Source organism: Salmo salar, chromosome 16 (genome assembly GCF_965601325.2).
Source record: "Salmo salar chromosome 16, fSalSal1, whole genome shotgun sequence".
Classification (NCBI taxonomy): domain Eukaryota; kingdom Metazoa; phylum Chordata; class Actinopteri; order Salmoniformes; family Salmonidae; genus Salmo; species Salmo salar.
In genome coordinates this window covers 2,208,590-2,232,343 of record NC_138306.1, presented here as the reverse complement: position 1 = coordinate 2,232,343, position 23,754 = coordinate 2,208,590, and the positions used below count along the sequence as shown (strand labels likewise).

The 23,754-nt window shown below is 43.2% G+C and overlaps 1 protein-coding gene across 1 annotated transcript in view; it reads left to right on the top strand.

Moving 5' to 3' along the window:
• Positions 1–23,754, top strand: part of LOC106573022 (reelin) — a 318,880-nt gene that overhangs the window by 53,786 nt on the left and 241,340 nt on the right. Inside the window, 1 exon segment of the mRNA XM_082962453.1 lies at positions 17,373–17,480. Coding sequence (XP_082818579.1) covers positions 17,373–17,480 — 108 coding nt within the window.

The window sequence follows — 23,754 nt, the reverse complement described above, 5'->3', positions numbered from 1 at the left end:
TACACTGTAATCATACCATCACCTGTGTCTATATACTGTAATAACACCACTACATGTCCCTAAATACTGTAATCATACCACCACTCTTCCCTGTATTCTGTCTGTAATCATACCTCTACGTATCCCTATATACACTGCGTGCACAATTATTAGGCAAGTGAGAATTCTGATCTTATCATTGTTTCTATTCACATTTTCGAACTCCAAACCATATAAACTTGAATGCTTATTGGATTTACTCATTTTCAGGTGATATATATTTGTGTAATGAGAGAGGGTGTGGCGAAAGTGAATAACACCTTATATCAAGGTGTGCATAATTATTAGGCAGCCTCATTACCTCAGGTAAAATGGGCCAAAAAAGAAATTTAACTGACACTGAAAAGCCAAAAATGTAAAATTCCTTTCAGACGGATGCGACACTCTTTAAATAGCTAAACTATTGAGGTGTGACCACCGGACATTCAAACGTTTTGTTGCGAATAGTCAACTGGGGCGCAAAAAACACATGGGGAAGAAAAGGCGCAAATTAACTCCAAAAGACTTGAGAAGAATTAAACGTCAAACTACCATGAACCCATTATCCTCCATTGCCACCGTATTCTAGAACTGCAACCTACCTGGAGTGTTCAGAAGTACAAGGTGTCAAGTGCTCAGAGACATGGCCAAGGTCAATAAGACTGAAACAAGACCACCACTGAATAAGATTCACAAGTTGAAGTGTCAAGATTGGGCAAAGAAATACCTGGACAGATGAAATGAAAGTGACTCTTGATGGACCAAATGGATGGGCCCGTGGCTGGATCAGTAATGGACACAGGGCACCACTTTGAGTCAGGTGCCAGCAAGGTGAAGGAGGGGTAATGGTATGGGCTGCTATCATTGAGGATGAGGTAGTTGGACCTTTTCGGGTTGAAGATGGACTGAAACTCAACTCCCAAACCTACTGCCAGTTTCTGGAAGATTCTTTCGTCAAACAGTGGTGCAGGAAGAAGTCCTCAGTATTCTAGAAGGCCATGATCTTTATGCAGGACAATGCCTAAATTTGATGAGTCAGATCCAGACACATACTTTGCTTTATTTGAGCGTATTGCGGAATCTAGAGCTTGGTCAGATTTGGACATGACTATGTTGTTGCAATGTGTACTTACAGGTAAAGCACGTGAGGCTTTTGCAGCACTGAGTGTAGCTGACAGTAAAGTGTATGCTAAATTTAATCAGCAGTTCTGAAGGTCTACGAGCTTGTGCCAGAGGCATATCGTCAACGTTTTCGTTACAGGAAAAAGTTAGATTCACAAACCTGTTCTGAGTTTGTTCGTGATTTGACTACTGCATTTAATCATTGGTGTACAGCTTCTGAAGTTAGTACTTTTGAGGGTCTGTCTAATTTGATTGTTAGAACAGTTCAATAATTCTGTGTGACCAGGTTGCTACATACATGAATGAACGTAAAGTTAAGTTTCCAAGTGATGCAGCAATCCTTGCAGATGAGTACAGGCTAACACATAAAAGCCATTTTGAGTCAAACAGTGACATGTACCATAAAAATAACTTTACTTCTAGGAATAGTAGGTCACCTTTTTTTGGAGCTTCTGTCCAAAGGCCTCAGCAGAAGTTTGGGTCTGGAGGACTTAAAGCACCGGTTAATGCTAATACCTGTCGCTACTGTTTAGTTGAAGGACATTGGAAGAAAGATTGTCCTCTACTTAAATAAAAAAAAGTCAGGTCAAGTTAAACCTGCTGTGATGGCAGCTCCTGTTTCAGCCTCTGACCAGCAGGGTGAGCTTTTTCAGCCACTAGTTGAGTTTGATTCTGTCTTCTCACTGTGATTTTTCAGCCTTTATTTCAGATGGTGTAGTGTCCCTGGTAGATGGCAACCAAAATGTTTCAATCAAGATCTTAAGAGACACTGGAGCTTTAGATTATTTTATTCTGGAATTTGTTTTGCAGTTCTCTAAGGAGTCTGATACTGGCAGTTGTGTAATGGTACGTGGTATGGGTTTAGTTCCATTCTCTTCTCCTTTACATGAAGTTACCCTAAAATGTGGTCTGGTAGAGGGTGATGTAGATGTTGGGGTTAGACCCCAGTTGCCAGTAGAGGGAGTCCACATGATTTTGGGGAATGACTTGGCAGGTAGTAAGGTGTGGGCAGATGGCAAACTAAACATCTTTTCGAAGCAACCTTCAGTGTCCCCAGCAAGGGTATTTTCAGATCGCAACTGTGTGTCTCCTGAGGTATTTCCAGTTTGTGCTGTTACCCGCCCTGCCTCTCGTAATAAGATTGAGAGTAAGCAAGAAAGTCTTGAGTTGCCAGTCAAACTCCAGACAGAACAGTTGACTAGTTCTAAAGATTAATTGATGGCTGAGCAAAAGGCCGATACTACCTTGGCTGATCTGTTTGATAAAGTTGTTCCTGATTCGGGCGTGAGGAATAGTGCTAAGTGCTATTTTCGTCTTGATGGGCTGTTGGTTAGGAAATGGGTTCCACACTATGATCAGGGTCTAGGAGCAGGAAGTTTAAAGCAGGATGTAGCTCAGTTTATTAAAACTTGTCATACGTGTCAGCGCACAAGCAAGCCAAACCAGGTTGTAAAGCCAGCACCTTTGTATCCAATACCAGCCGTAGGGCAACCTTTTGAGCATCTTATTATCGATTGTGTTGGGTCTTTACCACGGTCCAAGTCAGGTCATAGCTACTTATTAAAACATGTTAGGGCTAGGGGGCAGTATTTACACGGCCGGATAAAAAACGTACCCGATTTAATCTGGTTATTACTACTGCCCAGAAACTAGAATATGCATATAATTATTGGCTTTGGATAGAAAACACCAGAAGTTTCTAAAACTGTTTGATTGGTGTCTATGAGAATAACAGAACTCATATGGCAGGCAAAAACCTGAGAAGATTCTGTACAGGAAGTGCCCTCTCTGACCATTCCTTGGGCTTCTTGACTCTTTTTATTGAAAACTTAGGATCTTTGCTGTAACGTGACACTTCCTACGGCTCCCATAGGCTCTCAGAACCCGGGAAAAAGCTGAATGATGTCGAGGCAGCCCCTGGCTGAAAAACATTAGTGCCATTGGTAAGTGGTCTATCAGAGGACAATGAGACTGAGGCGCGTGCACGAGGCGACACCATGTTTTTATTTTCTCTCTCTTTGTACTAAAACACAGATTCCCGGTTGGAATATTATCGCTTTTAAACGAGAAAAATTGAATAAAAATTGATTTTAAACAGCGGTTGACATGCTTCGAAGTACGGTAATGGAATATTTAGAAATGTTTTGTCACGAAACGCGTCGGGCGCTTCACCCTTCTTTACACTTCGGATAGTGTCTTGAACGCACGAACAAAACAGAGTATATTTGAACATAACTATGGATTATTTGGAACCAAACCAACATTTGTTATTGAAGTAGAAGTCCTGGGAGTGCATTCTGACGAAGAACAGCAAAGGTAATAACATTTTTCTTATAGTAAATCTGACTTTGGTGTGTGCCAAACTTGGTGGGTGTCTAAATAGCTAGCCCTGTGATGCCGGGCTATCTACTTAGAATATTGCAAAATGTGCTTTCACCGAAAAGCTATTTTAAAATCGGACATAGCGAGTGCATAGAGGAGTTCTGTATCTAAAAATCTTAAAATAATTGTTATGTTTTTTGTGAACGTTTATCGTGAGTAATTTAGCAAATTCACCGGAAGTTTGCGGTGGGTATGCTAGTTCTGAACGTCACATGCTAATGTAAAAAGCTGGTTTTTGATATAAATATGAACTTGATTGAACAAAACATGCATGTATTGTATAACATAATGTCCTAGGCGTGTCATCTGATGAAGATCATCAAAGGTTAGTGCTGCATTTAGCTGTGGTTTGGGTTTATGTGACATTATATGCTAGCTTGAAAAATGGGTGTCTGATTATTTCTGGCTGGGTACTCTGCTGACATAATCTAATGTTTTGCTTTCGTTGTAAAGCCTTTTTGAAATCGGACAGTGTGGTTAGATTAACGAGAGTCTTGTCTTTAAAATGGTGTAAAATAGTCATATGTTTGAGAAATTGAAGTAATAGCATTTCTAAGGTATTTGAATAACGCGCCACAACCGTGCTTTTTGTAAACTTTTCGGTAGTAGTGTCCCCACTGACCAATCTGAAGGCCAAGGCTGAATTTATCTGGTCCACCCAGTGTCAAGAGGCATTTGATGCAGTTAAGGCTCTTTTGTGTTTGGCAGCACCACATTTTGGGAAACCTTTCAAATTGCAGGTAGACGCCTGTCAAATCGGTGCTAGGGCTGTGCTTCTCCAGGAAAATGATGACATTGTTGAGTGTCCAGTCAGTTTCTTTTCCCGGAAATGTAATAAGTATCAGCAAAACTATTCTGTAATTGAAAAGGAGGCTTTAGGTCTCATTTAGGCTTTACAGCCCTTCGAAGTCTGTTGGTTCTGGTTTGACCACTTTAACCTGTTGGGGCTAGGGGGCAGTATTTGCACAGCCGGATAAAAAACGTACCCGATTTAAACTGGTTACTACTCTTACCCAGAAACGAGAATATGCATATATTAGTAGATTTGGATAGAATACACTCTAAAGTTTCTAAAACTGTTTGAATGGTGTCTGTGAGTATAACAGAACTCATATGGCAGGCCAAAACCTGAGAAGATTCCATACAGGAAGTGCCCTGTCTGACAATTTGTTGTCCTTCAGTTGCATCTCTATCGAAAATACAGCATCTCTGCTGTAACGTGACATTTTCTAAGGCTCCCATTGGCTCTCAGAAGGTGGCAGAAAGTGTAATGGGGTGTCTGCAGTCTCTGGGTGAAGTACAGCAGCTCTGTTTGTGAGTGGTCAGCCTGGGAACAGTGAGACTGAGAAGCGCGTTCATGAGAATTCTCAATTTTTTTCTTTCAGCCTTTGAATGAATTCAACGTCGCCCGGTTGGAATATTATCGCTATTTTACGAGAAAAATAGCATAAAAATTGATTTTAAACAGCGTTTGACATGCTTCTAAGTACGGTATTGGAATATTTTGAAAAAATTGTCACGAAATACGCCCGCGCGTCACCCTTCGGATAGTGACCTGAACGCATGAACAAAACGGAGCATGTCTCTTAAAATGACAGTATATATGGACAGGTGGGTATGATTACAGTATATAGGGTCAGGTGAGGGTGTGATTACAGTATATATGGACAGGTGTAGGTATGATTACAGTATATAGGGACAGGTAGTGGTATTATTACAGTATATAGGGACAGGATGTGGTATGATTACAGTATATAGGGACAGGTAGTGGTATTATTACAGTATATAGGGATAAGTAGAAGTATGATTACAGACAGTATACAGGGACAGGTGAGGGTATGATTACAGTATATAGGGACAGGTGTAGTATGATTACAGTATATAGGGACAGGATGTGGTATGATTACAGTATATAGGGAAAGTATGCTGTATGATTAAAGTATAATGGGACAGGTAGTGGTATGATTATAGTGATAGGTGGTGGTGGTATGATTACAGTATTTTCAAGACAGGTGTTTGTATGATTAGTGTATAGGGACAGGTAGTGGTATGATTACAGTATATAGGGACAGGATGTGGTATGATTATAGTGATAGGTGGTGGTGGTATGATTACAGTATATAGGGACAGGTTTAATGTGATTACAGTATATATGGACAGGTAGCGGTATTATTACAGTTTATAGGGACAGGTCGTGGTATGATTACAGTATATAGGGACAGGATGTGGTATGATTACAGTATATAGGGACAGGTAGTGGTATGATTACAGTTTATAGGGACAGGTCGTGGTATGATTACAGTATATAGGGACAGGATGTGGCATGATTACAGTATATAGTGAAAGTATGCTGTATGATTAAAGTATATAGGGTCAGGTAGTGGTATGATTATAGTGATACGTGGTGGTGGTATGATTACAGTATATAGGGATAAGTAGAATTATGATTACAGACAGTATACAGGGACAGGTGAGGGTATGATTACAGTATATAGGGACAGGTGTTGGTATGATTACAGTATATAGGGACAGGTAGTGGTATGATTACAGTATGTAGGGACAGGTAGTGGTATGATTACAGTATTTTCGGGACAGTTGATTGTATGATTACAGTGTATAGGGACAGGTAGTGGTATGATTACAGTAGATAAGTATTGGTAGTGGTATGATTACAGACAGTATACAGGGACAGGTGGTGGTATGATTACAGTATATAGCGACAGGATGTGGTATGATTACAGTATATAGGGGCAGGATGTGGTATGATTACAGTATTGTGGGGCAGGATGTGGTATGATTACAGTATATAGGGACAGGTAGTGGTATGATTACAGTATATAGGGACAGGTAGTGGTATGATTACAGTATATAGGGACAGGTTGTGTTACGATTACATTATATAGGGACATGTAGTGGTATGATTACAGTATATACGGACAGGTGTGGGTAATATTACAGTATATATCGACAGGTAATGGTATTATTGCAGTACATAGGGACAGTTAGTGGTGTTATTACATTACATTGGGACAGGTATGGTATGATTACAGTACATAGGCTTAGTTAGTTGTATGATTACGGTATGTAGGAACAGATAATCGTATGATTACAGTATTCAGGGACAGGCAGGTGTATGATTACAGTATATAAGGATAGGTAGTGGTATGATTACAGACAGTGTACAGGGACAGTTGGTGGTATGATTACAGTATATAGGGACAGGTTATTAGTATGATTACAGTATATAGGGACAGGTTGTGGTATGATTACAGTATTTTAGGGACAGGAGGTGGTATGATTACAGTGTATAGGGACAGGTAGTTGTATGATTACAGTATATAAGTACATGTGGTTGTATGATTACAGTATATGGGGACAGGTAGTGGTAAGATTACGGTATATATGGACAGGTATAGGTATGATTTCGGTATATAGGGACAGGTGGCGTATGATTACAGTATGTAGGGACAGGTTGGGGTATGATTACAGTTTATAGGGACAGGTGAGGGTGTGATTACTGTATATAGGGACAGGTGGGGGTATGATTGCAGTATGTAGGGGCAGGTGTAGGTTTAATTACAGTATATTTTGACAGGTAGTGGTATGAATACAGTGTATATATGGACAGGTGCAGGTATGATTACCGTATATAGGGAAAGGTGGTGGTATGATTACAGTATGTAGGGACAGGTGATGGTATGATTACAGTTTATAGGGACAGGTAGTGGTATGAATACAGTGTATATATGGACAGGTGCAGGTATGATTACGTTATATAGTGACAGGTGTTAAAACAGATCCATATGAGTAGATGTGAGTAGAGTAGAGGATATGCATCACTTTAAACTCACATCCAGTCATTTGCCAGCAGACAAAAAGTATATAATATATATCAAACAGTATGCAGGACAGTGGAGTATGTTAGGTACTAAAAGCTGTTTTTGTCTAAAAGCCAGGAGATAGATGGACGGAGACATGTTGGGTTTGGGGTATTGTGATGTGGTGTTGGGGCTTTAGGCCACCTCTTTTTGTTTCTTTTTTTTACTAACCAATTCTACTATTACAAAATCATATTTTATCAATATGATAATTTCTCTGTATTCATTTCTTACTTTTATTCCAAAACATGCCTCCTCTATGGAATCACGCACTTAGGTGATATTGCAAAAAATGTGGCAAAGAATTTAACTTTTTGTCCTGGATACAAAGCGTTATATTTTAACTTAAATCGGTTGTAAATCCATGGCAAAACCTGAAAATGGCTGTCTACCAATGATCAACAATCAACTTGACAGATCTTGAAGAATTTAAAAAAGAATAATGAGCAAATATTGTACGATCCAGGTGTGCAAACCTCTTAGAGACTTACCCAAAAAGACTTACAGCAGTAATCGCCGCCAAAGGTGCTTCTGCATTGACTCAGCGGTGTGAATACTTAAGTAAATTAAATATTTCTGTATTTATTTTTCAATACATGTTCTACAAGTTCTAAAAACATGTTTTCACTTTGTCATTATGGGTTATTGTGTGTAGTTGGGTGAGGGGGAAAAAAATGATTTAATCCGTTTTTAATTCAGGCTGTAACACAACAATATGTGGAATAATTCAAGGCGTATGAATACTTTCTGAAGGCACTGTATATAAACTGAATATACTAACTGATATTGTATCTGTAGACAGTGGACTCAAAAAAAAGCCAGGAGAGGAGAGGGAGGAGGAGAAGGTTGACAAATGGAGGAGGGAGAACAGAAAACGATGGGAAGAGGGATAGCAGAGTAGAGACAGGTTGGGGAGAGACCAGGGTAGAGACAGGAAGGAGAGAGAGAGGGGGTAGAAAGAGTGGGAGCGAGACAAGGGGAGAGACGAGGAGTGTGGGAGGGAGAAAATACAGGGAAGAGAGAGGGAGGGGGGAGAGAGAGGAGGGAGCGGGATGACAGACATGGAGGAGAGAGAGAGAAAGGAGAAGAGGGAGGGAAGAGGGAGAGGGAGGAGAGACATGGATGAGAGAGACAGATGAGAAAGAGGTAGAAGAGACAGGGAGGAGAGAGAGGGATGAGAGAGAGGGGGGAGAGACAGGGGGGAGAGCGGGAGGAGAGACAGGGAGAAGAGACAGGGAGGAGAGAGACGAGTATCCAGAGAGGAGCGGAGCATGCCCAATTTGACTGGAGTGTGGAGAAAGATTAACCAAGGCTGGAGTGGGAAGATTGGGAGTGAGACAAGGGGAGAGAGGAGGAGTGAGACAGGGAGGAGAGAGAGGGATGACAGACATGGAGGAAAGAGAGGGAGAAGAGAGAGGGATGAGAGAGAGAGGAGAAGGAGAGGGAGGAGAGACACGGATGAGAGAGACAGATGAGAAAGAGGGAGAAGCGAGAGGGAGGAGCGAGAGGGAGAAGCGAGAGGGAGAAGCGAGAGGGAGGGAGGAGAGAGGGAGGGAGGAGAGAGGGAGGGAGGAGAGAGAGGGATGACAGACATGGAGGAAAGAGAGGGAGAAGAGAGAGGGATGAGAGAGAGAGGAGAAGGAGAGGGAGGAGAGACACGGATGAGAGAGACAGATGAGAAAGAGGGAAAAGCGAGAGGGAGAAGCGAGAGGGAGAAGCGAGAGGGAGAAGCGAGAGGGAGGGAGGAGAGAGGGAGGGAGGAGAGAGGGAGGGAGGAGACAGGGGAGGAGAGACAGGGGAGGAGAGACAGGGGAGGAGAGAGGTTTGAAAGAGGGAGAAGAGAAAAGAAGGAGAGAGAGAGGGAGGAGACAGCGGGGTGAGAGAGGAAGGAGAGGGAGGAGAGACACGGATGGGAGACACGGATGAGAAAGAGGGAGAAGCGACAGGGAGGAGAGAGGGAAGAGAGAGAGATGGAGAGGAGAGAGCGAGAGGAGAGACAGGGAGGAGAGAGAAGGGAGGAGAGAGGGAGGAGAGAGATGGAGGAGAGACAGGGAGGAGCGAGAAGTGGGAGTGAGAGGTAGAAGAGAGAGGTTTGAAAGAGAGGGAGAAGAGAAAGGAAGGAGAGAGAGGGGTGAGAGAGGGAGGGAGGAGAAGGAGAGGGAGGAGACACGGATGAGAGACACGGATGAGAGACACGGATGAGAGACACGGATGAGAAAGAGGGAGAAGCGACAGGGAGGAGAGAGGGAGGAGAGAGAGATGGAGGAGCGAGAGGAGAGAGCGAGAGGAGAGACAGGGAGGAGCGAGAAGTGGGAGTGAGAGGTAGAAGAGAGAGGTTTGAAAGATAGGGAGAAGAGAAAGGAAGGAGAGAGAGGGGTGAGAGAGGGAGAAGAGACAGGGAGGAGAGAGACAAGTATCCAGAGAGTTCAGAGCATGCCCGACCCAGCATGGATTTGTAGTCAATTTGTGTGCTGCTGTAGCCCCTTACTTCAGGTACTGTGATGGAGCTAAATATTTTCATAAAGAAACTGATAAAACACACAGGTGCAAAATCAAGGTGACTTACAAAAATTAGGACCAAGAGCAAGAGAGGAAGTGACGTGATGTAGTTTCCACGACCAAAGAATCATTGTGGAATCTGAAAAGACACATATTCTGAAAACATGATGGTGTACTTACTACATGAACATGCTAACAGAAAGTAACGAGGTGGGTAGATAACTAAGTGTGTCATTGTAGCAAAGTATTTATAAACTAAAAATCAGATCTCTTTAGTTCTGTTATCTAGACAATAAGCCATACGTGATTTTGGCCCAATAGGCCTGGCATATTCCTACTTTCAAGGAGCTTTCCATTTTGATTGGGTTATTTTGCCTAAAAACCTTTAGGACTACCTATAGAATTTTTTTAAATAACAACTCTGCATCTCTGCCCAGCCTGGTAAAATTGTCCCAAAGGGTGTTTAGCATCCCCAATGGCTCTGAAGCTCAGAGAGGATATTCTCCGCTGCTGACCTGCTCTCCAAGCACCATTGCATGACCCTGAAGCCACAGACACAGGCCAAACTCCTGTTTCTAAAAATGAATTCAAAGGCACTGTAGACTGAGCCTAATAAGGCATTTTTTGTTTAATTTGTATTTAAGTCTAAGTAAGCCACAGCCTATATGCGCAATGTATAGACTATAATGATTTAATACAATGAAATGGTGTTTAAAAGCTGAGTGTTTTATGGCCCTACCAGCCTATTGAGTCACACTCGCAAATGCTTCACAATATATTTATTTGTAGGCTATAGCCTTGAAATAATTGAAATAATGTAGCCTAAATAATTAATTGTCTTTCCTTCTTAGTCTCCCTGTCTGGCTCCTGACCTATTTAGAGTGTTTATATGCTGTTTAATATGACATATAGCCTATCTGAAATGGTGTGCACTTCTTACTCACCTTTTCATGTTTACTTTTCTTTCAAATCATATGGTTTGGTTTCAACACTTCAAAACCAAATTGTAGGTTCAGGTAGTCACAAAAATAGATGGGTGTTGGTTAAATTGTGATTTTAATGAATGGAGGGAATTTGAAGAGCTTGTTTTTCTTTGTGTGAGAGTGGAGCGATTTTTAGCGGAGTGGTTGGAAAGGACATGGAGCGATGAGCGGGATTTCCAACCTCAACTCCGCTCATATACTCTGGATGCAACAGGGAGGAGAGAGAGTGAGGAAAGAGATGAGGGGACAGACAGGGAGAAGTAGTGCCGGATTAATGCAGGGGCTGAAGCCCCTAGTCCCAGGCCTGTGGGTGGCCCAAGAGGAAGGAATGAGATGTTTGACAAGCAGGGACCCATGTGGGTAACTGGTGGGCCCTGCCTTGATTGGGTGACTGATTAATAAACAATTTAAATATACTAAACAAAAACATAAACAACAACGAAGGTGTTGGTCTCATCTTTCAATAGATTAAATGAAAGATCCCAGAAATGTTCGATATGCACAAAAAGCTTATTTCTCTCAAATTCTGTGCAGAAATGTGTTTACATCCCTGTTAGTGAACAATTCCCCTTTACCAAGATAATCCATCCACTTGACAGGTGTGGCATATCAAGAAGCGTATTAAACAGCATGATCATTACACAGGTGCACCTTGTGCTTGTGACAATTAAAGGCCACTCTAAAATGTGCAGTTTTGTCACACAACCCAATGCCACAGATGTCTCAAATTTTGAGGGAGCGTGCAGTTGGCATGCTGACTGCAAGAATGTCCATTAGAGCTGTTGTCAGAGAATTTTATGTTTATTTCTCTACCGTAAGCCATCCCCAATATCATTTTAGAGAATTTGCCAATACGTCCAACCGGCCTCACAACTGCAGACCATGTGTAACCACACCAGCCCAGGATCTCCACATCTGGCTCTTCACCTGTAGGATTGTCTGAGACCAGCCACACGGACAGCTGATGAAACTAAGGAGTATTTCTGTTTGTAATAAAGCCCTTTTGTGGGGAAACACTCCTTCTGATTGGCTGTGCCTGGCTCTCCAGTGGGTGGGCCTATGCCCTCCCAGGCCCCATGGCTGCGCCCCGTGCCCAGTCATGTGGAATCTATAGATCAGGTGTCACGATCACTGTCTTCAAACTCCCTGTCATAAATAAGCCAAGGCGCAGCTTGCCGGTAATTCCACATCCTTTATTTTGAAGTAAAACCGAACAAAACAATAAACAGGATGAACAGAAATGTGACGTTCTGGGGCTGCTCCAAGGCAGCTACACAAAAACAAGATCCCACAACTCAAGGAGGGAAAAAAGGGCTGCCTAAGTCTGGTTCCCAATCAGAGACAACGATGGACCTGGCGTGCCTCTGATTGGAAACCACACTCAGCCAAAACAAAGAAATAGAAAAAACAGATTTCCCACCTCACATCACACCCTGACCTAACCAAACTAGAGGAAAATAAATGTCTCTAAGGTCAGGGCGTGACAGTACCCCCCCCCCCCAAAGGTGCGGACTCCCGGCCGAAAACCTGAACCTATAGGGGAGGGTCCGGGTGGGCATCTATTCTTGGCGGCGGCTCTGGTTCGGGGCATAGCCCCCACTCCGCCCGCTGATCCCCCCGCTTCTGTGTCGCTGGAGGGACCAGACCGTGGATCATCGCCGGAGGTTCTGAACTGCCGACCGCCGCTGAAGACTCTGGACTGCCGACCGTCGCTGGAGACTCTGGACTGGGGGCCGCCACTGGAGGCTCCGGACTGGGCGACGTCGCTGGAGGCTCCGGACTGGGGGATGTCACTGGAGGCTCCGGACTGGGGGACTTCGCTGTAGGCTCCGTGCCATGGATCATCACTACATGTTCTGCACCATGGATCATCACTGGAGGCTTCTTGCCATGGATCATCACTGGAGGCTTCTTGCCATGGATCATTACTGGAGGCTCCGGGCCATGGATCAATACTGGAGGCTCCGGGCCATGGATCATCACTGGAGGCTCCGGGCCATGGATCATCACTGGAGGCTCCGGGCCATTGATCATCACTGGAGGCTCCGGGCCAGGGATCATCACTGGAGGCTCCGGGCCAGGGATCATCACGAGGCTCCGGGCCATGGATCATCACTGGAGGCTCCGGGCCATGGATCATCACTGGAGGCTCTGGGCCATGGATCATCCCTGGAGGCTCCGGGCCATGAATCATCCCTGGAGGCTCCGGGCCATGGATCATCCCTAGAGGCTCCGGGCCATGGATCATCCCTACAGGCTCCGGGCCATGGATCATCCCTACAGGCTCCGGGCCATGGATCATCACTGGAGGCTCCGGGCCATGGATCATCACTGGAGGCTCCGGGCCATGGATCATCACTGGAGGCTCCGGGCCATGGATCATCACTGGAGGCTCCGGGCCATGGATCATCACTGGAGGCTCCGGGCCATGGATCATCACTGGAGGCTCCGGGCCATGGATCATCACTGGAGGCTCCGGGCCATGGATCATCACTGGAGGCTCCGGGCCATGGATCATCACTGGAGGCTCCGTCCAATGGATCATCACTGGAGGCTCCGTCCAATGGATCATCACTGGAGGCTCCGTCCAATGGATCATCACTGGAGGCTCCGGACCTTGGATTATCACTGGAGGCTTAATGCCATGGATCATCACTACAGGCTCCGGGCCATGGATCATCACTGGAGGCTTCTTTCGTGGAGCTGGAACAGGTCTCACCGGACTGGGGAGACGAACTGGAGACCGGGGACGCAGAGCTGGCACAGGGTATACTGGGCCATGCATGCGCACTGGAGGTCTGGAGCTTAGGGCTGGCACAACCCGTTCTGGCTGGATGTTTACTTTAGCCCGGCAAGGGCGGAGTGCTGGTACAGGACGAACTGGGCTGTGCAGGCGCACTGGCGACACAGTACGCAGATCTGGCGCAGGATATACTGGGCCGTGGAGGCGCACTGGAGGTCTGGTCAACCCAGCTCGACAACTGCAGGGCGCGGGCACAGATCTCACCGGACTGTGAGTGGGCACTGGTGACACAGTGCGCATCACCGCATAACACAGTGCTTGCCTTGTCACTCGCTCCCCACGGTAAGCATGGGGAGTTGGCTCAGGTGTCCACCCTAACTCTGCCTCTCATGCTTCCCTTGATGTTGGTTCTCCCCGGTCCAGCTCGTCTTCCCAGTAAGCGCACGCTGCTTGGCTTTCTTGTGATGGGATCCTCTGTCACGATCACTGTCCTCAAACTCCCTGTCATAAATAAGCCAAGGCGCAGCGTGCTGGTAATTCCACATCCTTTATTTTGAAGTGAAACCGAACAAAACAATAAACAGTATAAACAGAAACGTGACGTTCTGGGGCTGCTCCAAGGCAGCTACACAAAAACAAGATCCCACAACTCAAGGAGGGAAAAAGGGCTGCCTAAGTATGGTTCCCAATCAGAGATAACGATGGACAGCTGCCTCTGATTGGAAACCACACTCAGCCAAAACAAAGAAATAGAAAAACACCCTGACCTAACCAAATTAGAGAAAAATAAACGTCTCTAAGTTCAGGGCTTGACATCAGGGCCTAATTCATGTACTTCCATTGACTGTTTCCCTTATATGATCTATAACTCAGTAAAATCGTTGAAATTGGTGCATGTTAAGTTTATATTTTTGTCAGTATAAATGACTACTTTTCAACTAGGGTCATGAAGCCCACCACTGGAACCGCAAGCATCCGTAGACCGAGACAGACAGAGACAGATAGACATACAGACAGACATGAGGCCACAGAAGTTTGCTTCCCCAAATTCCCCACACCTAAACAGACCCAGACCCAGATTGTATTACTCACACCACTACACTACGAGTCTCTGTCTCTCATCCTTCACCCAGTTCCATAACAAACTGAGGTGGAATTCCGTGTCAGCTTTGGTTCTCTTTCTTCTTTAATATACAGAACCCAGCCAGACACATATTCGTTTAGGAGTGTACTGTATTCCTTTAGAGCCTTAGTTTTCCCCTCGTTGCCATAGGATCTGTCTGGTTGGTACCAGGCCAAGCCATGAGCCACAAAGTCAGTGATGCTAGTTTGTTTTTACTCCAGTGATGTAGTGATGTAGTCGTGTGGTGCTGTGGTCCTGTCAGTCAATAGTCATCTAGTCCAGTGATGTTTTACACTAGTGATGTAATGGTGTAGTTGTGTAGTCCTGTGGTCCTGTCACTCAATAGTCATGTAGTCCAGAGATATTTTATTACAGTGAAGTTGTCCTGTGGTGTTTTAAATCCATTGATATAGTCCTGCTGTGGCTAGTGAGGTTTTACAGTAACTCCAGTAATGTAGTCTTGTGGTACTGTGGTCCTGTCAATCAGAATTAGATTTATACAGAAAACCAATAGCTAGTTAACCTGCTGGATACACTGTTGATCGACTGTCTGCTCCTCGGGGCTACACTGTGGCTACCTGGCATGGATTGGCTAGTCCCCGAGTAACACTGTGACATTTGGACGTATAGCTGATTAGCTCATCAAACTCCTTTCGTTGACTCATCAATAAGGATCTTTGATTTCCCCAGCAGGTATACTGTGGTAGATCACACTGTGGAAGAGTGGGTGGTTAGATCAGATAACAGAACACTCCTAGTATGTGACTCAGACCTCCACAGAGACCAGAAACCCATTCTCCCTATGCTGCCGTAGGCTTATTTGTTGGGTGGAGTAACATTTGTCATAGTTGGCATCTATAACTGGGTGCAACCCCCACCTCCGGAACTTCCCAGCACCTGCACTCACATCTGTGCCCCACCTCTCTTCCGTCTTTTCCTTCTCTCCCTCTCCCTTCCCTCTCCCCCATACAAATATTGTTATTTATACAACCCCCTCCCTCCCTTAGGAGACTCCTTCTCACCCTACCCCCTTTACCCTCTACCCCTCCCCGCTCTCTAATTGCCAGACCCTCGTGAACACCTGTGCTCTGTGCTCGTTAGGCTCATTAGCAGCAGGGAGAGTGTTAAAGGAGTGCTGGTGGCGGCATGTTCTCTGCCAGATAGATACACATCACACTGGCTAATTATCTAGCATCAGTATGTAGTCTGCTGTATGTTACTGGAGAGGTGGGCCTGTGTTTGTAGGATTTCTATCATAATAATTACAGGACTAGGACTTAGTGTTGTTGTTGATCCTTGATCTTGATCCTGTAATTAATTAGTATATACAGTAATTGGTGATTAAGATACTTTGCAGGGAGGTAATGCAATTAGAGCCATACCTCTGGTTTGAGTGTTTCATAATATGTTCGTATTATCTTGCTTGCAATAGCGCTCGCCAGATTGTAGTCCTTAAAACCAGAAATGAGTTACCTCTGGTTCCTTCAGCCATTTCTATGGGGAAAGAATGGGGATATGGGATAAACGCTGAAAATATGGTCTGAGGTTAACAGGCTTAGGAGATCTGATATTTTTGTTTCTGTGAGATAATATCAGTCAGTTAACATGACCTTTATGAATTATGAAGCCTTCATGTTTTGTTCTATGAGATAATATCAGTCAGTTAACGTGACCTTCATGAATTATGAAGCCTTCATGTTTTGTTCTATGAGATAATATCAGTCAGTTAACGTGACCTTCATGAATTATGAAGCCTTCATGTTTTGTTCTATGAGATAATATCAGTCAGTTAACGTGACCTTCATGAATTATGAAGCCTTCATGTTTTGTTCTATGAGATAATATCAGTCAGTTAACGTGACCTTCATGAATTATGAAGCCTTCATGTTTTGTTCTATGAGATAATATCAGTCAGTTAACGTGACCTTCATGAATTATGAAGCCTTCATGTTTTGTTCTATGAGATAATATCAGTCAGTTAACGTGACCTTCATGAATTATGAAGCCTTCATGTTTTGTTCTATGAGATAATATCAGTCAGTTAACGTGACCTTCATGAATTATGAAGCCTTCATGTTTTGTTCTATGAGATAATATCAGTCAGTTAACGTGACCTTCATGAATTATGAAGCCTTCATGTTTTGTTCTATGAGATAATATCAGTCAGTTAACGTGACCTTTATGAATTATGAAGCCTTCATGTTTTGTTCTATGAGATAATATCAGTCAGTTAACATGGCCTTTATGAATTATGAAGCCTTTATCTGCATTAAGGACTTGTTTTTATTGCATACTGTAAATGCTTCAAATTTCACAAAAAGTACATTTTTAGCTGATGAAGATTATTTCATAGAACAAGCCTGTTTGTACCACATACCTTATTTTTAACATTTTTCCAAGAACCCAATTATTTTCAACTTTGGGTTGGCCAATAGGTTAGTTCCTACAAAAAAATACATTACTAGTGCTCTCTATTCCAACACGTTGTTATGAATTTACTATTTTGCCTGTTGCTTGCTTTTTTGTGTGTTTATTCCAATGTGTGTGAGTGTGTGAAGAAAAGATGACCAAATAACTTAGCAGTGCTTCTCTCACTTCACACTCTTGTTTCTGTCTCTCCACAGTGACTGTCTCCACCAGTATGTATTTTGATGGTCTGCTGGTGACCGGTCTCTACACGTCCGCTCCGGTCCAGTCTGCTCCTATCCCTGCTCCTGCTGCCTTCGGCTTCGGTAAGTCAACCTATCAGTTCTGGACATCCTCAGTAACAATATGATAACCAACGAATGTCATCTACTATGAAGCTTAGACCTAAAAGATGAACAATCAGCTGAATATTCCATAGTGGAGTATTAAATTATTTTCTTTCCTTGATCAGCAGTTACTGGCAAATCACTTCCCCGCTATGGTTACAGAACAATGCCTAAATTAATGAAAGGAAACCACTTTAGTGTATTAAGATCCCAGGTTCTCCCAGTTCCTCCTCCACAGGCCTCTGATCCCAGTCCAGACTCAGTCAGACTGCTCACAACCCAAAGAACACACACAGCGCATCAGACAGGCTATGATGGATGAGACTGGTGTTGAGTCTAGGGTTGATGTGGCCTGGGGTTGGGGTTGATACACTCTTGCTGTTTGATTGTAGAATGAAGGGAACGGAGATCTGTCCATAGAGGGGGGAAATACCAGAGGTACTATATGTTCTGTTAAATGATGTGGGAAGTACTTTCTAAACCACAGGAGAAATTGGAACAATGGAAAATAGAGAAAGAGATCATACTGACTGACTATAGTATGACAATTCATCCTCAAATGGTGTACAGGTACACAAAAGGTCATGCAGGTTTTCTCAGGAACTGCTTTTGGAACATTCCAAAGATTGGATTATGGGAAGTTCTGTGAAAACGTCTAATGTCATAGCTTTATCTCTACCATCAGCGTTAGCCTTGGGCTTGAAGTTCAGTGAAAAAATGTAATGGCAGGATTCTGTGATGCAATAGCTGTATAGCTACCATTGGTGTTTACTGGGCATGGGTTTGACATTTTTTAGAAAAGGTCAAGGACTGAATTCTTGCTTACTTATTAATTCATCGTCTTTGTGCCTGCTGGCGCTTGAGGCTGAAATGATAGGACTCCAATTCTAACCATCTAAAGCCTGTTTTGCAGCCAAACTGAATTATAGGACTGAATTCACAGGAATCCCATGTACATAGTTAATGAATTTGGTCTAACAGAGAAACTCAGTTGTTAGAAATGTAACACAGTAAGGATAATGTAGTCTATGAGTTGAACTGAGAGGGTGCCTAAATTGAGATATCAGCGGATGGGAAGCCCAGTGTGCCAGGATGGAGGTCTCCTGTGGTCATAATGGACCCACACAGAGAGCAGGGCTCCAGTCCTAGAACTGTGCCCAAACTGTCCACTCTGTCTTTTCCTCCGCCACTGGAGTTCTTTACAATTTCCAACCCTGATTTTGGGGAAGGCATCCAAGCTTTGGGCCTCCAACATTGTGTCACCTTTGCTTCATAGAGACTAATTGAGCTGCGACTCATTCATTTGAAGAATGTGTGGACAAACTGACAGACTGATGGGTAGCTGCCCATTCTGCCAGTCTCATCCTCTGTCGGAAAAGTTCAACAGTGGTAGTCACTAGACTATTCAGTCATCCACTCTAGTTTCAGCTGAAGAGCTCTACTGGGGCCAGAGTTGTCCAGCGTGCCGAAACGGCGCCTCAAATTTTTTGGCAATTGTATTCCGGCTTCTCTATAAAACAAAGTAGCCTATCACCGGCCCAGATTCACACACCAAGGCAAAGAAGTTTGATCAAAGCGGAATGAAGGCGGGATCTGCATTGAATAGCAATGGCTATTGGGAATTAATTTTCTGATTTGGCTTTGTTCAAGTTTATTTGCCACTAGTCTGTGAATCTGTGCGTGACAGTAGGCTGTCAGTTCGAGATTGTGCAGATTGAAAATGGGCCAGCTTGTATGTGCATGATGCGCTGTTGAAAGTTGTAAAATTAGGGTTTGTAAGGTCATGAAAAGGCATTTATTTCATCATTAATGAAGAAACACTTAAATATTAGCCTATCAATCAATGAAAAATGGACATATCAGCCATCATCAGAATGACCCTTCAGTGCGTGTCTGTGTGTGCTGCATGTATGCCAGTGCGAGTGGCCAGAGGAGAGAGAGCGTGACATTTCACCAGCAGGTACAGTATAATGACAGACAGACTAACTAGATAAGATAGCCAATTCAAAACATAACTTGTAGCAGTTATCTTGTTACTTAAAACCTGTTGGGGCTAGGGGGCAGTATTTGCACGGCCAGATAAAAAAATGTACCCGATTTAAACTGGTTACTACTCTTGCCCAGAAACGAGAATATGCATATAATTAGTAGATTTGGATGGAAAACACTCTAAAGTTTCTAAAACTGTTTGAATGGTGTCTGTGAGTATAACAGAACTCATATGGCAGGCCAAAACCTGAGAAGATTCCATACAGGAAGTGCCCTGTCTGACAATTTGTTCTCCTTCTGTGGCATCTCTATCGAAAATACAGCATCTCTGCTGTAACGTGACATTTTCTAAGGCTTCCATTGGCTCTCAGAAGGCACCAGAAAGTGTAATGGGGTGTCTGCAGTCTCTGGGCTAAGTACAGCAGCTCTGTTTGTGAGTGGTCAGGCTGGGAACAGTGACACTGGAGATGCGCGTTCATGAGAATTCTCAATTTTCAGCCTTTGATTGAATACAACGTCACCCGGTTGGAATATTATCGCTATTTTACGAGAAAATAGCATAAAAATTGATTTTAGACACCGTTTGACATGCTTCGATGTATGGTAATGGAATATTTTGCTTTTTTTTGGTCACGAAATGCGCTCGCGCGTCACCCTTCGGATACTGACCTGAACGCACGAACAAAACGAAGGTATTTGAATATAACTATGGCTTTTTTGGAACCAAAACAACATTTGTTGTTGAAGTTGAAGTCCTGGGAGTGAATTCTGATGAAGAACAGCAAAGGTAATCCAATTTTTCTTATAGTAAATCTGAGTTTGGTGAGGGCCAAACTTGGTGGGTGTCAAATTAGCTAGCCGTGATGGCCGGGCTATGTACTCAGAATATTGCAAAATGTGCTTTCGCCGAAAAGCTATTTTAAAATCTGACACCGCGATGCATAAAGGAGTTCTGTATCTATAATTCTTAAAATAATTTTTATGTATTTTGTGAATGTTAATCGTGAGTAATTTAGTAAATTCACCGGAAGTTTGCGGTGGGTATGCTAGTTCTGAACATCACATGCTAATGTAAAAAGCTGGTTTGTGATATAAATATGAACTTGATTGAACAAAACATGCATGTATTGTATAACATAATGTCCTAGGAGTGTCATCTGATGAAGATCATCAAAGGTTAGTGCTGCATTTAGGTGTGGTTTTGGTTTTTGTGACATATATGCTTGCTTTGAAAATGGCTGTGTGATTATTTTTGGCAGGGTACTCTCCTGACATAATCTAATGTTATGCTTTCGCTGTAAAGCCTTTTTGAAATCGGACAATGTGGTTAGATTAACGAGAGTCTTGTCTTTAAAATGGTGTAAAATAGTCATATGTTTGAGAAATTGAAGTTATAGCATTTTTGAGGTATTTGTATTGTAATCAAGGAATGATTACTTTATACAAGGCATAAGCGTAGGTTTCACAAAGGATTAACAAGCATTACAAAGCATTATTCTAGGCATGAAGATCCTAGAGTTACAAAGCAAAGCATGAACATAACAGACCTACAAGGGAAGCTTACAAGAGAAGCATTTCATCCAACCTTATTTCATAGGCCGGATAGAGGAGAAGAGAGAGAACAACAGACCTTCATTCCATTTATTACAGATCTGACTTGTTTCTATTCAAAATCAATTGTTGACCAATCCACAGACCAATCCACGGACCAAACCAAAGGTAATAATAACTCAATCCAATCGGATCGAACCAGCCAACGTCCATCTGTGTGTGATGACCTGAGGGGGTGGGCTGGGTGCAATAGAGAGAAGACAGCATTCCTGAGAGGACAATGACACAATAAAGTGTCATAAGAGTTCACTCTGAACTACTACAAGTAATCACAGAGATTATACATCCATGTACTGAACCACATACACAGAGAAACACAGGTAGACACTAACACACAAACACAGAAATGCTTCCATTCCTATTTATATCACTCCCTCTGAAAAACAATACACCATGGCCACACTACATTCTCCATAAAATGAAAAAAGCTTTTGAGCCTGAACTTTTACTGGGTTGTAAGAACTCAACACCCACTCATTGTCAGATTCGCAAGAGTGTGACGGGGAGGCAGACGTGCCAGTTTGGGCGGAACTGTAGTGTGCGTCTAACTGTGACATTGCTTTCCGAGTCATTATACACACTCTGGGATCCCATATAGAATTGAATCACTTCTGTTGAATTTTTTGTGTGCGTGTGCATGCGTGTGTGCGTGCCTGCGTGCGTGTGTGTGTGTGTGCGTGCGTGCGTTTGTGTGACCGAGGTACCAGTTAGGGCAGACTGCAGTACGCCAATGCCATGGTTATATGGCCTCTGGTTTGAGCCGTGTGTGTGTGTGTGTGTGTGTGTGTGTGTGTGTGTGTGTGTGTGTGTGTGTGTGTGTGCGTGCGTGTGTGTGTGCATGTGTGTGTGCATGTGTGTGTGCATGTGTTTGAGTGACAGAGGTACCAGTTAGGGCAGACTGCAGTAGGCCAATGCCATGGTTATATGGCCTCTGGTTTGAGCCTTGTGTGTGTGTGTGTGTGTGTGTGTGTGTGTGTGTGTGTGTGTGTGTGTGTGTGTGTGTGTGTGTGTGTGTGCATGTGTTTGAGTAACAGAGGTACCAGTTAGGCCAGACTGCAGTATGCCAATGCCATGGTTGTATGGCCTCTGGTTTGAGCCTTGTGTGTGTGACATGGTGCTTGAAACTACAATCTGGGATTTATATTTCACCCAAACAGCAGCCCTGCCATTTAAACTGGGAGATTCGGCTGGAGAAATGTAAATTATAACTCATAAAAATGTATAAAAATGTCTGTAAATATCCCATATAGTGCCTTTAACTCCTACTGTATATAGAGCTGAGCTGAGGTCCAGGCTCTTGCGCTAGCCCATGGGTGGCTGGCTGACCACAGCACTTTATGGTGTAGTAATTAGCATGCTACGCTACCTCTGCTCTATGATTAGCTACATGGCGACATGCTGGAACAGAAAACAATGTTATGTTAGGCAGCCAGGCACCATTGAGAGAGGTAACATAGTGTCAATTGACTGTGGTCTTTATTGAAGTTTAAGTGTAGTGTATTCACAGGACCCATAGTTTGTGCCGTACTGCAAGGAGAGACAACGTAGATAGACACAATGCAGTATGAAATGATTATTTATTTACTTTTTTACTATTTATTTTACAACGTGACAATATCTTGTTAGAGACATTTGTATTTTGTAGTTTTATACATTATATCATTGTCTGTGTGCACATGTGTGTTCCTGTGCACGTCCACTTTTGGAACGGATGTCTTTCTTTACACACCTTCTTGCCAGAAAAGCAGCATGAGATTTAAACTGAGTGAGCTGCCTGATCATTTCAAGAATGTCCCTTCTTTTGACTTCCATTAACCTCTATGGGCTAGGTGGGACGCTTGCGTCCCACCTACTCAACAGCCAGTGTAATCCCGTGGCGCGTTATTCAAATACCTTAGAAATGCAAAACCTTCAATTTTTTTAAAATATGACTATTTTACACCATTTTAAAGATAAGACTCTCGTTAATCTAACCACACTGTCCGATTTCAAAAAGGCTTTACAACGAAAGCAAAACATTAGATTATGTCAGCAGAGTACCCAGCCAGAAATAATCAGACACCCATTTTTCAAGCTAGCATATAATGTCACATAAACCCAGAAGACAGCTAAATGCAGCACTAACCTTTGATGATCTTCATCAGATGACACACCTAGGACATTATGTTATACAATACATGCATGTTTTGTTCAATCAAGTTCATATTTATATCAAAAACCAGCTTTTTACATTAGCATGTGACTAGCATGTGACTAGCATTCCCACCGAACACTGCCGGTGAATTTACTAAATTACTCACGATAAACGTTCACAAAAAGCATAACAATTATTTTAAGAATTATAGATACAGAACTCCTCTATGCACTCGATATGTCCGATTTTAAAATAGCTTTTCGGTGAAAGCACATTTTCCAATATTCTCAGTAGATAGCCCGGCATCACAGGGCTAGCTATTTAGACACCCAGCAAGTTTAGCACTCATCAAAGTCAGATTTACTATAAGAAAAATGTTATTACCTTTGCTGTCTTCGTCAGAATGCACTCCCAGGACTTCTACTTCAATAACAAATGTTGGTTTGGTCCAAAATAATCCGTCGTTATATCCAAACAGCGGCGTTTTGTTCGTGCGTTCAAGACACTATCCGAAAGGGT